General features: G+C 42.4%; 1 protein-coding gene across 2 annotated transcripts in view; it reads right to left on the bottom strand.

Moving 5' to 3' along the window:
• Window positions 1-14,984, bottom strand: part of rtf1 (RTF1 homolog, Paf1/RNA polymerase II complex component) — a 217,275-nt gene that overhangs the window by 135,447 nt on the left and 66,844 nt on the right. For both annotated transcript variants that reach the window (XM_063054453.1, XM_063054446.1), the window contains exon 3: window positions 9,263-9,410. In XM_063054453.1, coding sequence (XP_062910523.1) covers window positions 9,263-9,410 — 148 coding nt within the window. The remainder of the gene's footprint in view (window positions 1-9,262; window positions 9,411-14,984) is intronic.

Here is a 14,984-nt window from a genome sequence, read left to right as displayed (position 1 = left end):
AGGGTTGCAGATGTTGTTCCCTTATTCAAGAAAGGAAGCAGAGATAGCCCTGGAAATTATAGACCAGTGAGTCTTACTTCAGTGGTTGGTAAGTTGATGGAGAAGATCCTGAGAGGCAGGATTTATGAACATTTGGAGAGGTATAATATGATTAGGTGCAGTCAGCATGGCTTTGTCAAGGGCAGGTCATGCCTTATGAGCCTGATTGATTTTTTTGAGGATGTGACTAAACACATTGATGAAGGTAGAACAGCAGACGTAGTGTATATGGATTTCAGAAAGACATTTGATAAGGTACCCCATGCAAGGCTTATTGAGAAAGTAAGGAGGCATGGGGTCCAAGGGGACATTGCTTTGTGGATCCAGAACTGGCTTGCTCACGGAAGGCAAAGAGTGGTCGCAGACGGGTCATATTCTGCATGGAGGACAGTGACCTGTGGTGTGCCTCAGGGATCTGTTCTGGGACCCCTATTCTTTGTGATTTTTATAAATGACCTGGATGAGGAAGTGGAGGGATAGGTTAGTAAATTTGCTGATGACACATGATTGGGGGTGTTGTGGATAGTCAGAGGTTACAGCGGGACATTGATAACGATGCAAAACTGGGCTGAGAAGTGGCAAATGGAGTTCAACCCAGACAAGTGTGAGGTGGTTCATTTTGGTAGGTCAAATATGATGACAGAATATAGTATTAATGGTAAGTGTGGAGGATCAGAGGGATCTTGGAATCTGAGTCCATAGGCACTCAAAGCTGCTGCGTAGGGTGATTCTGTCGTTAAGAAGGCATCCATCAATTGTGAGATTGAGTTTAGGAGTCGAGAGGTAATATTACAGCTATATAGGACCCTATATAGGTCAGACCCCACTTGGAGTACTGCGCTCAGCTCTGGTCGCCGCACTACAGGAAGGATAGAAGGAAACCATAGAAAGGGTGCACAGTACATTTACAAGGATGTTGCCTGGATTGGGGAGCATGCCTCATGAGAATAGGTTGAGTGAACTCGGCCTTTTCTCCTTGGAGCAACAGAGGATGCGAGGTGACCTGATAAGGTATACAAGATAATGAGAGGCATTGATCGTGTGGATAGTCAGAGCCTTTTTTCCCAGGGCTGAAATGGCTAGCATGAGAGGTCATAGTTTTAAGGTGCCTGGAAGTAGGTACAGAGCAGATGTCAGGACTAGGTTTTTTTTTATACGCAGAGGGTGGTGAGTGCGTGGAATGGGGTGCCGGCGGCAGTGGTGGAGGTGGAAACAATAGGGTCTTTTAAGGGACTCCTGGATGGATACATGGAGCTTAGAAAAATAGAGGGCTATGAGTAAGCCTCAGTAGTTCTAAGGTAAGGACACGTTCAGCACAGCTTTGTGGGTCGATTAACCTGTATTGTGCTGTAGGTTTTCTACGTTTCTATATACACTGCTCTGTCATCCATCAGAAAACCCTATTTTTATGAAGACTGTTCAGAGCACGTGTCAGAACAGCACAAGAAAGGGAAGAGATTGCAGCCACTCAGCAATAGAGATTGCTAAAAGTTTTCTCTCTACATCTTTAATTGACTACAAGTGAGGTACTAGATAACTGGAGGACAGAAAATACTGTCCTCCTTTCCAAGAAAAACTGTGGAAAAAATTACAAGGGAGAGGATTTAATATCACAGCAAGTCAGGTCCTGTGTGACCAATCTGACAAAGTTTTTGAAGAACTAACAAAAGTGTACTGATGAAATCGGTGGAATAAATATGGTTACATGGACCTAAGCAAGTCTTCAAAGTCCCACAAATGTGAGGACCCGACCCATGGGACCTGGGGCAAGATAGCAAAATGGATCGAAAGCAACACACAAAATACTGGAGGAAATCAACAGACCAGGCAGCATCTGTGAAAATAAATAAGCAGTTGGGATTTTGGATCGAGACCCTTCATTAGGACTGGAAAGGAACAGGGAAGAGGCCAAAATAAGGTGCGAAGAAGGGAGGATGAAGTGAGAAGCTGGGAGGTGATAGGTGGAAAAGGGCTGGAGGAGGAATCTGACAGGAGAGGAGAAGGGATCATGGGAGAAAGGGAAGGAGGTGCGCCAAGGGGAGGTGATAGGTAGGCAAAGAGGAGAGGCAAGAAGGGGGGCAGAATGGTGAAATTGAAGAGGGAAGGGAGAGGGGAAATCACCAGGTTAGAGAAATTGATGTTCATGCTATTAGCTTGGAGGTACACATGGAGTATGAGCTGTTGCTGTTCCAATCAGTGGCCTCAACATGGCAGTACAGGAAGCCAGGAACAGACAGGTCAGAATAGGAATGGGATTATAATTGAAATGTTTGGCCACCAGGAAATCCTGCTTTTTATGTATGGACGAAGTCCCTCAACAATTTACATTGGGTCTCACCAACATAGAGAAGACCACATTAGGACAATCTGATACATTAGATGACCTCAACAGATTCACAGGCGAAGTGTAGCCTTACCTGGAAGGACTGTTTGGGGCCCAGAATGGAGGTGAGGGAGGAGGTAAATGAGCAGGTGTAGCATTTCTTCCACTTGCAGTGTTAAGTGCCAGAAAAAAGATTCGTGGGGAGAGACAAATGGACAAGGGAATCACTGAGGGAACGATCCCTGCACAAAGCAGAGAGTGGGGGAAGTAAAGATGAATTTGGTGGTAGGATCCTGCTGTAGATGGTGGAAGTTGGGGAGAATGATGTGCTGGATGAATTGATAAACAAAAAGAACTCTGTCCCTGTTCAGGCAGCAGGAAGATATGCTGAGGGTGGATGACCGGGAAGTGGAGGAGACATAGGTGAGAGTAGCCTCTATGATAGCGGACAGTAAACTCCGCGCTTTGAACAACATCAGTGATGCTCTTCTTCAAAGAACAGGTTTCCCTTCCTTCACCATGAGGAGATGCTGGAAAGTCTGGATCTTTTATTCCCCTGAAGCTGAGGAGGCTAAGAAAGGACCTTACTGCGAGATATGGAATTACGAGATCAAGGTAGACTGCAAGGAAGCTGAGTTCCTGACAGATTTAACCTGTACCTATATGAACATTTGAATCACTTTAGCGTAGATGGTTATGGATTACAAGTGGGTGATAGGATTTACTCAGATGGTGTTCACTGATTGGTTGATCAGTTAGGCCAATTAGCCTGTTTTCATGCTGTTATGATTTTATGATTCACTAAAACCTTTAACAAGATCCCAACTGGTCCCTGGATTTCAGAACAAATTGACAAATTGGATGGAAAATTAGTTCGATAGGTGAATGTAGAGGGTCATGTTTGTGATTGGAAGTATGTAACCAATGACGTATTAGTGTTTAACTGCCTCAATCATTAGCCTAAAATAATTCCTTAGATAGGATGTCAAATCAGAGGGCTGGGAGTGGGTAAGTACAAGTAAAGTAAAGGAAATAAAAGAGTGGCACAGAATAATGAGGCGGATGTAAACCTGAACCATGGATGAAGAAAGAGGTAGCTGATTTAGTCAAGGATAAGGAAGCAGATGCAAGGCTTAGGAAGTTAAGATCAAACAGGGTGCTTGAGGACTATGATGGAGCCAGAAGGGAATTCAAGAAGAGATTTAGGATAGCTAGAAGGGGTTATGAAAAGTCCTTGGCAAGTAGAATTAGAAAAAAAAATCCCAAACCATTGTACATCTTCATTAAGAGCTAGAGGATAATCAGAACAAGGGTAGGACCACTCAGACAAAAGCAGCAACTTGTGTTTAGAGGTAAGAGAACATGGGTGCGATCCTGAGTACTTTGTGTCGATTTAAATGAGAAGAATGTAGGGGACAGTGAGACCAAAGTAGAGCATTCCAAGAGGCTAGAACTTTGCAAGATAAGGAACAAGGTAGCATATAGTCTCTTGAAAAATATAAGTGGATAGGTAATCCAGGGCCTGATGGGATAGTGGTGGGTGGGTCTTATTCTAGGGTTCTGTGACTAGTGGAGTCCATTAGGATCCTTACTGAGACCTGCTGTTTGTCATATATGTAGATTTGAATGAACGTGTAATAGGGTGGGTCAGTAAGTTTGCAGATGACACAAAATTTGGTGGCATTCTGGATTGTACAGGTTGCTAAAGGATACAGATCAAATATAGATATGGGCACAAAGATGCAGGTAACATTTATTGCAGACTAGTCTCCCCATGCAGGGTTCCTCTCACATTACAGAGACCTACAGATTAGTAGGCTTACTGGTGACATGGCTGTAATTTAGCAGCACAGGCATGTTGGACCAGAAGGGCCAGCTACCATGCTGTACATCTAATAAATAAAATGTGGTGTGATGCACTTTGGGAGATCCAACATAAAGGGAGAGTCCAGTTTTTTTTTCTTAAATCGCCAATGGACTTCCAGACCACTTGGTCACATCCGCCATACTAACGGCAGGAACAAAGACATCTTGGGAGTCAATGTACTTGGCTCCTGAAAGCAACCGCACAGGTTGATAGGGTGGTAAAGGAGGCATATGGCCGACTTGCCTTCATTAGCTGAGGCAGAGCTCAGGAACCAGGAAATGATGTTACAGATATATAAAACTCTGATAAAGACACATTTAGAGTGTCACATTCAATTCTAGTTGCCCCATTATTAAAAGGATGTTCAGGCTTGGGTGGGGCTTGCTGCAGAAGATGTTTACTAGGATGCATAGCAGTTCTGCTGAGTCGCTCCAGCATATATGTGTGTTGCTTGTTTGATTTTCCAACATCTGCAGATTTTCTCGCTTATTACGAGGATGCTGCTTGGTTTAGTATGCTGTATCTTCGGTGACTCATTCCATCTTTCTTTCCATGCTATTTCTTGCAATAACAAAAATACAAAAAGTCGAAGTTTAAGATGACCTGAATTCATGTATTTATTGGGTAGATGAATTGATGATACATAGAGTAAAGCTGTGGCCAGTACTCCAGGTGTAGCCTCACCAGTGACCTACACAATTGTAAAAGTACTTCTCTGTAACAAAACATCTGCTTACTTTCTATATTCATGTGCTTCACTCATCTCCACACATCACACAATTCAGGTTCTTCTCACCCAAGTCGAATATACTTATTTTCCCCCAAAAATGCGACAGGCCAAATGGCCTAATACTCCTCCTTCTATGTCTTACAGCCTTTATATCATGCTAACCTACACTAATCCCATTTGCCCATGACCTTGTCCAAACATTTGTAATTGCATCTGCCTCTAATAACTCTTCTAGCACCCTCACAGCAATATACCATAAGATTGTAATACATAACAGCAGAAGTAGGCTACTTGGCCCATCAAGTTTGCTTCACCATTTCATCATGGCCATTTTATTATCCCTCTTAATCCCATTCTCTTGCCTTCTCCTTGTAACTTTTGACACTCTTACTAATCAAGAACCAGCAACCTCCTGATGACTTGGCCTCTGCAACCATTGGTGGCAATAAACTCCAGATTTGCTTCTCTGTTCTAACGAGACATCCTTCTATATAGGGGCTATGCCCTCTGGCCCAACAATTTATTGATCATTCCTAAATGAGAGATGGCTGCCAGCTAACTTCTCTCCCTTTCGCTCTCTCTCTAGAATACCACCAGTTTACCATGAAATTTGAGGAGAAGTAGTTAAGGTCTGATGTTTCAGTATTACAGTGGAGTAAAGGGAAATACAGAGGCAAGAGAGAGAAGTTGGCCAGAACTGATTGGAAAAGAACTGATTGAAAAAGATTGGATGATGGCAGAGCAACAATGGCTGGGATTTCTGGAAGCAATTTGGAAGGCACAGGATGTATACATCCCAAAGAGGAAAAAGTACTCTAAAGGAACTGTAACGCCCTGCTTCATATTTTTACTGTTATGCTGTAGGTATTTCATTTTGGCAGTTCTGTAAGAGCTGCTTGTTTTCAGCTTGCTCCATTTTGGCTTGTTTAGGTTACTGTTTAAGATGAGGGAAGATGTGGAATGTATGCCATCCAATTAGCGGGAGGTTTTCTTTGTGAGGGGCAATAAGGTTAGTCTTGTTTTTTTTGGGTGGGAGATAAAGAGAGAATCGGTCGTAGCATACAATCCAGTGGGAGACCCGTTTCCCGTTTGTTCAAGATGGATTGCAAGTGACATTAGGAAGGTGTGTGGGTGTTCACGCTGATGAGGACCCAGCTCGTGAGTGACAGAGAAATTCAAGATGAGCTCCAACCTGTGCACATATGACCATTTAATTAGAATGGGCCCTTTTCTTTTTGTTATTCTTTACTTAAAGTTAAGATTCATAAATATAATTCTTTTAATCGTATGCAGTGTACTGTCTGTTATTTCGTGGCCCCAATTTGTTACAGGATAGCAACTTACAGCATCCACACAAGCAGGGGTTTGGGGTGGGAGAGCGCCTCAATCTCACAAGTTTGGCAGGGCCAGACTTCCCTAGAATTACGCAGCCAAGGACACCAGGGTTTTTCAGAAAGATGACACAACTGTGGCTAAGAAGAAAAATCAAAGCCAACATAAAAGCTAAAGAGAGGGCATATAAGAGCAAAAGTTAGTGTGAAGTCACAGAGGATCAGAAAGCTTTTAAAAACCAAAAGGCAACAGAGAAAAAAAAAGTCATTAAGGGAAAGATGGAATCCGAAAGGAAACGAGCCAGTAATATTAAATTTCTCAGATGCATAAAGTGTAAAAGAGAGGCGAGAGCTGTGCAAAGTGAGTCCGTCCTTGGACTCACTTTACACCGCATGCTGTCGGAGCAGTGCTGCCAGGATAATCAAGGACACGAGCCACCCAGCCAACACACTTTTCGCCCCTCTTCCCTCCAGGAGAAGGCTCAGGAGCTTGAAGACTCGTACGGCCAGATTTGGGAACAGCTTTTTTCCAACTGTGATAAGACTGCTGAAACGATCCTGACCCGGATCTGGGCCGCACCCTCCAAATATCCGGACCTGCCTCTCGGTTTTTTTGCACTACCTTACTTTCCATTTTTCTATTTTCTATTTATGATTTATAATTTAAATTTTTAATATTTACTATCAATTTGTAATCCAGGGAATGGGAAGCACAGAATCAAATACCGCTGTGATGATCGTACGTTCTGGTATCAATTGTTTGGCGACAATTAGTGTAAAGTATAAAGTATTGGACCACTGGAAAATGATGTTGGAGAGATAGTAATGGGGGACAAGGAAGTGGTGGACAAACTGAATATTTTGCATCAGTCTTCACTGTGGAAGACACTAACAGTATGGTAGAAGTTCCAGGTAGAAGTCATGAAGTATGTGAAGTTACCATTACTAGAAAGAAGATTCTTAGGAAACTGAAAAGGTCTGAAGGTAGATAAGTCACCTGGACCAGATGGTGTACACCCCAGGGTTCTGAAAGAGGTGGCTAAAGAGATTGTGGAGGATTAGTAAAGATCTTTCAAGAATCACTAGATTCTGGAATGGTTCCAGAAGACTAGAAAATTGCAAATGTCACTCCACTCTTCAAGGAGAGAGAGAGGCAGAAGAAAGGAAACTATAGGTCAGTTAGTCTGACCTCAGTGGTTGGGAAGATGTTGGAGTTGAAGATGTAGTTTTGGGGTACTTGGAGGCACATGATAAAACAGACCACAGTCAGCATGGTTTCCTCAAGGGAAAATCTTGCCTGACAAATTTGTTGGAATTCCTTGAAGAAATAACAAGCAAGATAGACAAAGGAGAATTAGTTGATGTTGTGCACTTGGATTTTCAAAAGACCTTTTACAAGGTGCCACACATGAGGCTGCTTAACAAGCTACGAGCCCATGGTATTACAAGAAATATTCTAGCATGGATAAAGCAGTGGCTGATAGGCAGGAGTCAAAGACTGGCTGCTAATGATTAGTGGTCTGTGTTCAGAATGATTCTTTTATGTTATACAGTGCCTATAAAAAGTATTCACCCCCTTATAAATTTCATTTTTTATTGTTTTACACCACTGAATCACAGTGGGTTTAATTTGGCTTTTTTGACACTGATCAACAGAAAAAGACTCTTTCATGTCAAAGTGAAAACAATAAAACATGAAAACTTCCAGGTGGGGTGGCGGGGGGGGGGGGCGGGAGAATACTTTTTGTAGGCACTGTATGCCAATGATTTGGATGACGGAATCGATGGCTTTGTTGCAAAGCTTGCAGACGATACAAAGATAGGTGGACAGGGCAGGTAGTTTTGAGGCAGTAGAGAGGGTACAGGAGGACTTAAACTGATTAAGAAAATGGGCAAAGAAATGGCAGATTTAATAGTGTCGGAAAGTGTATGGTCATGCAATTTGGTAGAAGAAATGAAAGGGCTGACTATTTTCTAAATGGAGAGAAAATACAAAAACATGAGGCGCAAAGGGACTTGGGAATCCTTGTGCAAGATTCCCTAAAGGTTAATTTACATACAGAGTCTGTGGTGAGGAAGAGAAATGCAATGTTAGCATTCATTTCAAGAGAACTAGAATATAAAAGCAAGAATGTAATGTTGACATTTTATAAAGCACCGGTGAAACCTCACTAGAAGTGTTATGACGCAAACAAGAGGAATTCTGCGGATGCTGGAAATTCAAGCAACAGACTTTATCAAAGTTGCTGGTGAACACAGCAGGTCAGGCAGCATCTCTAGGAAGAGGTACAGTTGACGTTTCAGGCCGAGACCCTTCATCAGACCTGACGAACGGTCTCGGCCTGAAACGTCGACTGTACCTCTTCCTAGAGATGCTGCCTGACCTGCTGCATTCACCAGCAACTTTGATAAAGTGTGTTGCTAAAAGTGTTATGAGCAGTTTCAGGCCCTTTATCTTAGAAAGGATGTGCTGAAACCGGAGAGGGTTCAAAGGAGGTTCACAAAAATAATTCCACGATTGAGTAGCTTGTCATATGAAGGGTATTTGATGGCTCTGGGCCTATATTCACTGGAATTCAGAAGAATGAGGAGTGACCTTATTGAAACCTATCAAATTGTGAAAGGTCTTGATAGAGTGGATGTCGATAGGATATTTCCCATGGTGGTCGAGTCTAAGTCCAGAGTACACAATCTCAGAATAGATGAATGTCTTTTTAGAACGGAGCTGGGGAGGAATTTTCTTTAGCCAGAAAGTTGTGTATCTTTGGAATTCTTTGCCACAAACAGCTGTGGAGACCAAATCTTTTAAGGTCGAGGTTGATAGATTCTTGCTTGGTTAGGGCATGAAGGGATACGGTGAGAAAACAGGAGGTTGGGGCTAAGAGGAAAACTGGATCAGCCATGATGAAATGATGGTGCAGACTTGATGGGCTAAATGGTCCAATTCTGCTTCTATATCTTATGGTCTTTACCTTCTTCTGGAGCAGAAGTATCTCCAGAGCTGTCTTCCACTGAGCTGCCTGAAGACGCTGCCTTGTTCACTGCCCTCTTGGTAGTTTGTTTCTTCTCTCCACTCTTGCCTTTTCCCTTCTTTTTGGTCTTGCTGCCTCCCACAGTCCACTGCGAAGAAAGATACACTGTAAACAAACCTTGTCTGCTGCGTACAACCTCCTTCAGTATACCCACCAAGCAAGGTCATCTTTTAAGACAAACATTATCTTGTGCAGAAGCTAGGCTTTATGCTTGTGTCATACATTCAGAGTCCACTGCGCAGAAACAGGCCCTTCAGCCCAACTAGTCCATGCTGGACAAGTTGCCTATTGGCACTAATCCCATAAGGCCCATGTCTCCTATCCATGCCTTTCCCATTCGTGTTTCTTTGTTTGTTCCATGTACAAACCACCCGGTATGTGGGGAAAAAAAAACTTCCTTTCAGATCATCTTTAAATCTTTCTCTCTCACTTTAAACATATGCCCTCTAGTTTTAAGATTCTTTATCTCTATAAAAGATTACCCCATCTACAGCTTTCATAATTAAATGAACCTCCAAGGTCATCCATTAACTCCTCTTCACTCCAGAAAAAACAGACCCAAATCCATCTCATCTCCCCTTACAACAAGTTCTCTCAGTCAGGCAACACACTAATCTTTTCTGCATTATCCTTTGCTAAATTGCATACTTGCTGTAATATGGCAATTTGAACCATACAATCCTCCTATAGCAGCCTAACCAACAATTTATACAATTTGCACCTCCTAGACTCAAAGTCTCCATTGGTTCAAGCATAATATAATCTTTGCTATTCTGTCTACCTGGATGTCCATTTTTAGAGAAGGATGTATTTAAGACCACAAAATATAGAAGCAAAATTAGATCATTTTGATCCATCGAGTCTGCTCTGTCATTTCATCGTGGTTGATCCATTTCCCTCTCAGCCCCAATCTCCTGCCTCCTCCCCATAACCCTTCACGCTTTGACTAATCAACAATCTATCAACCTCTTCCTTCAATATACCCAAAGATTTGGTCATCACAGCTGCCTGTACAATGAATTGCACATACTCACCACCCTCTGGCTAAAGAAATTTCTCCATTCTCTGTTCGAAATGGATGTCGCTCTATTCTGAGGTTGTGTCTTCTGGTCCTAGACTCCACCACCATAGGAAACGTCAAGTGAGAACAGGCCAAGGGCCATCAAAATGCTCCTTATATGGTGCCTATCAATCCCAAAATAATTCTTGTGACTTCCTTTGAACTCCCTCCAACGTCAACACATGCTTTCTTAGAAAAGGGGCCCAACACTGCTCACAATACTCCAAACGAGGCCTCATCAGTGTTTTATAAAGCCTCAAACATTACATCTTTGCTTTTATAAATTTAGTCCTCTTGAAATGAATGCTAACATTGCATCTGCCTTCCTCACCACTGACTCAACCTGCAAATTAACCTTAGGGAATCCTGCAGAAGAATTCCCAAGCCCTTTGTACCTCAGATTTTTTTTTCTCCCAATTTAGAAAATAATGTATGGTTTAATTCTACCAAAAGGCGATTCCTTTGCTTGCATCTTTGGAAACAGCTCTATTTCTAGCTATAATATCACTATTTTTCCCTTTCAGGGTTCTTTTGAAGATCTGGACCTGGAGTTACACGCTGACTTCAGTTCTTTGTGGGAACGGGACCCGCTCTTGGGGATTCATGACTGGCCATTATTCAACATGTCATGGGTGCGACCTAAGAGCTTTGTTCGCCTACAAAAGTCTGAGATTTTGTGGCTCTGGAGACAGGCAGATCGAAGGTCGGTATAACTCCAGGAGATCAGTGTGTCGTAATGGGAGTCGGAAGATCTACGGCTATGTGCCCAGAGACCTGAGGTCTTTGGGTACAGAGCTCGGAAAAAGTGATGTAATGAACTTTTAACATCGTAAACCAGTGAGTTGTTTGTTATGTGCCCCCCCTCGCTGTGAAATGGGACACCTTTCTTCCTTATTAGGGAGAGAGAGAGAGCCTGTGGTATGTTGAATAACGGGTGAACAAGTAGTCTCTGGGGTACTGCAAGTCTGTGTCTTTGCTGCACACTGCAGTGCTTGGTGGTGGGCGCCAATGCTTTTTTATAGCTGTTGGGGGGGAGGGGGGATCGTTGTTTGCTGCCGCTTATGCGTGGGAGGGAGGGGAGCTGGGGCAGGGAGACTTTGGGGTTCTAACATTTAACTGTCATTCATTCTTTGGGGGCACTCCTCTGTTTTCGTGGATGGTTGCAAAGAAAAAGCATTTTAGGATGCATATTGTATACATTTCTGACATTAAATGTACCTTTGAAATCAAAGTATACAATCATACACTTCCCATCACTGCACTCCACCTGCCACAAAATCTGTCTAGGTCCACCTGCAGCCTCTCTGCTTCCTCAACACTACCTGCCCCTCCACCTATCTTCATATCGTCCACAAGGCCATCAATTTCGTCATCCAAATCAATGACATGACATAACATAAAAAGAAGCGGTCCCAACAAACACCTTTGTGGAATACCATTAGTAACTGGCAGCAAACCAGAAAAGGCTCCCTTTATTCCCAGTCTTTGCCGCCTGTCAATCAGATAATGCTCCAACCATGCCAGCATCCATCCTGTAATATCATTGGTTCTTAACTTGTTAAGCAGCCTCATGTGTGGCACCTTATCAAAAGCCTTCTGAAAATCCAAGTACACATCAACTGATTCTCCTTCATCTATCCTGCTAATTTCTTCAAAGAATTCCAACAGATCTGTCAGGCAAGAATTTCCCTCAAAGAAACCATGCTGACTTTGGACTATTTTATCATGTGCCTCCAAGTACCTTGAAACCACATCCTTAATAATCAATTCAAACATTTTCACTTCCACTGATGTTAGACTAACTGGTCTATAATTTCCTATCTTCCACCTCCTTCCACTCTTAAAGCATGGAGTGACATTTGAGCTTTTCAAATCGCCCAGAACCATGCCATATTCTATTGATTTTTGAGAGATTATTACCAAGGCCTCCACAATCTCTCAACCACCTCTTTCAGAATCCTTGGGTGTCGACCATCTGGTCCAGGTGATTTATCTACCTTCAGACAATTCAGTTTCCCAAGAATCTTCACCCTAGTAATGGTAACTTCATTCACTTCTGTAGTGAAGACTGATACAAAATACTTATTCAGCTTGACCGCAATTTCTTGTGCCCCATTATTACCTTCGTCATTTTCTAGCAGTCTGATATCTATTCTCGCCTCTCTTTTACTTTTTATATATCTGAAGAAACTTTTGGTATCTTTTCTTGATCCTCTGGTGTTAAGAAAAGTTGTTTTCTTATGATATTTAAAAGCTTCCCAATCCTCCAAATTCCACTAATTCTGCTCTACTATATGCCCCCTCTTTGGCTTTGAATTCCCTTGTCAGCCACGGTTGTGTTATCCTGCTTTTAGGATACTTCTTTGTTGGGATGCATCTATTTTGTGTCTACTCAATTGCTCCCAGAAACTCCAGCCATTGCTGCTCTGCCGCCATCCCTGCAAGTGTCCCCATCTAGTCAACTTTCACCAGCTCCTCTTACATGCCTTTGTAATTCCCTTTGTAACTCCACTATAATACTGACATATCTGACTTTAACTTTCCTTCTCAAATTGCAGGGTGAATTCTACCACATTATGATCACTAGCCCCCACATTAAGCTCTCTAATCAATCCCAGTTAATTGCACAACACTCAATCTGGAATAGCTGATCCCATAGTGGGCTCAACTATAAGCTGCTCTAAAAAGCCATCTTATTGGCAATCCACAAATTTCCCCTTAGGATCCAGCACCAACCTGATTTTCCCAATCTACCTGCATATCGAAATCCATCATGGCTATCGTAAAATAAAACCATAAGATATTGGAGCCCAATTTCGCTATTTGACTCACTGAGTCTGCTCCACCATTTCATCATGGCTGATCCATTTTCCCTCTCAACCCCAATTTCCCCTTATCACTTTATGTTCTAACCAATCAAGAATCTATCAACCTCTGCCTTAAACAGACACAATGACTTGGTCTCCACAGCTGCAATGTATTCTACAGGTTCGCCATCTCTGGATAAAGGAATTCCTCCTCACCTCTGTTCTAAAAGGACACTCCTCTATTCTGAGACTGTGTCCTCTGGTCTTCAATTCTCCCACCATAGAAAGCATCCTCTCCACATCCCCTCTATAACACCATGGTCTACCATTCGATAGGTTTCAAAGAGGTCACTACCCCATTCTTCTGAATTCTAGTGAATACAGGCCCAGAGCCATCAAATGGCCTTTATATAAGCCACTCAACCCTCGAATTATTTTCATGAACCTCCTTAGAACTCCCTCCAATTTCAGAATGTCCGTTCTATGAAAGGAGTCCAAAACTGCTCTCAATACTCCAAGTGAGGCCTCACCAGTGCTTTATAAAGTCTCAATATTACATCCTTACTTTTATATTCTAGTCCTCTTGGAGTGAAGAGGACTTCCTCACCAGATTCAACCTGCAAATTAACATTTAAGGAATCCTGCACAAGGACTCCCAAGTCCCTTTCTGCCTCAGTTTTTTTTTGTATTTTCTCTCCAATTAGAAAACAGTCAACTCTTTCATTTCTTCTGCCAAAGTACATGACCATACACTTCCCGACACTGTATTCCATCTGCTACTTTGCCAATTCTCCTAATCCAAGTCCTTCTAAAGCCTCTCTATTTCCTCAACACAACCTGCCCCTCTACCCATCTTTGTATCATCTGCAAACTTTGCAACAAAGCCATCAATTCTATCATCCAAATTATTGACATATAACATTTAAAAAAAAGAATCAATCCCATTACAGAACCCTGTGGAACACCACTAGTCAGAGGCAGCCAACCAGAAAAGGCTCCCTTTATTCCCACACTTTGCCCCCCATCAATCAGCCACTGCTTTATCCATTACAGAATCTTTCCTGTAATACCATGAGCTTGCAACTTGTTAAGCAGCCACCTGTCTGGCACCTTGTCACAGGTCTTCTGAAAAGCCAAGTACACAATATCCACGATTCTCCTTTGCCTGTCCTGCTTGTTATTTCTTCAAAGAATTCCAACAGATTTGTCAGGCAAGGTTTTCCCTTAATGAAACCATGCTAAGGCCTATTTTGTCACTCGCCTCCAAGTACTCCAAAATCACATCTGTAAAAAATAACACTAACATCTTCCCAATCACTGGGGTTAGACTAACTGGCTTATAATTTCCTTTCTTCCACCTCTCTCCCTTCTTGAAGAGTGGAGTAACATTTGAAATTTTCCAGTCTCCCGGAACCATTCCACAATCTCTTCAGCCACCTCTTTCAGAAGCCTGAGCTGTACATCATTTGGTCCAGGTGACTTACCTGCCTTCAGACCTCTCAAGTTTCCCAAGAAACTTCTCTGCCATTTCCTTGTTCATCATAACTACCAGCACCGTTTTTCAGCAGTCCGATATTTACTCTCCTCTTGTTTAGTTTATGTATCTGAGGAAACTTTTGGTATCCTCTTTAATTTTATTGGCTAGCTTACTTTCATATTCCATCATTACCTTCTTAATAAGTTTTTAGTTGCCTTTTTTGGTTTTTAAAAGCTTCCCAATCCTCTAACGTCCCACTAATTTTTGCTCTAATATATGCCCTTTTGGCTTTTTTTGTTGACTTTGACTTCTCTTGTT

The sequence above is a fragment of the Mobula hypostoma genome, chromosome 1, assembly GCF_963921235.1.
Source record: "Mobula hypostoma chromosome 1, sMobHyp1.1, whole genome shotgun sequence".
NCBI classification, from domain to species: Eukaryota; Metazoa; Chordata; class Chondrichthyes; order Myliobatiformes; family Myliobatidae; genus Mobula; species Mobula hypostoma.
This window is presented reverse-complemented; position numbering and strand designations above follow the sequence as displayed.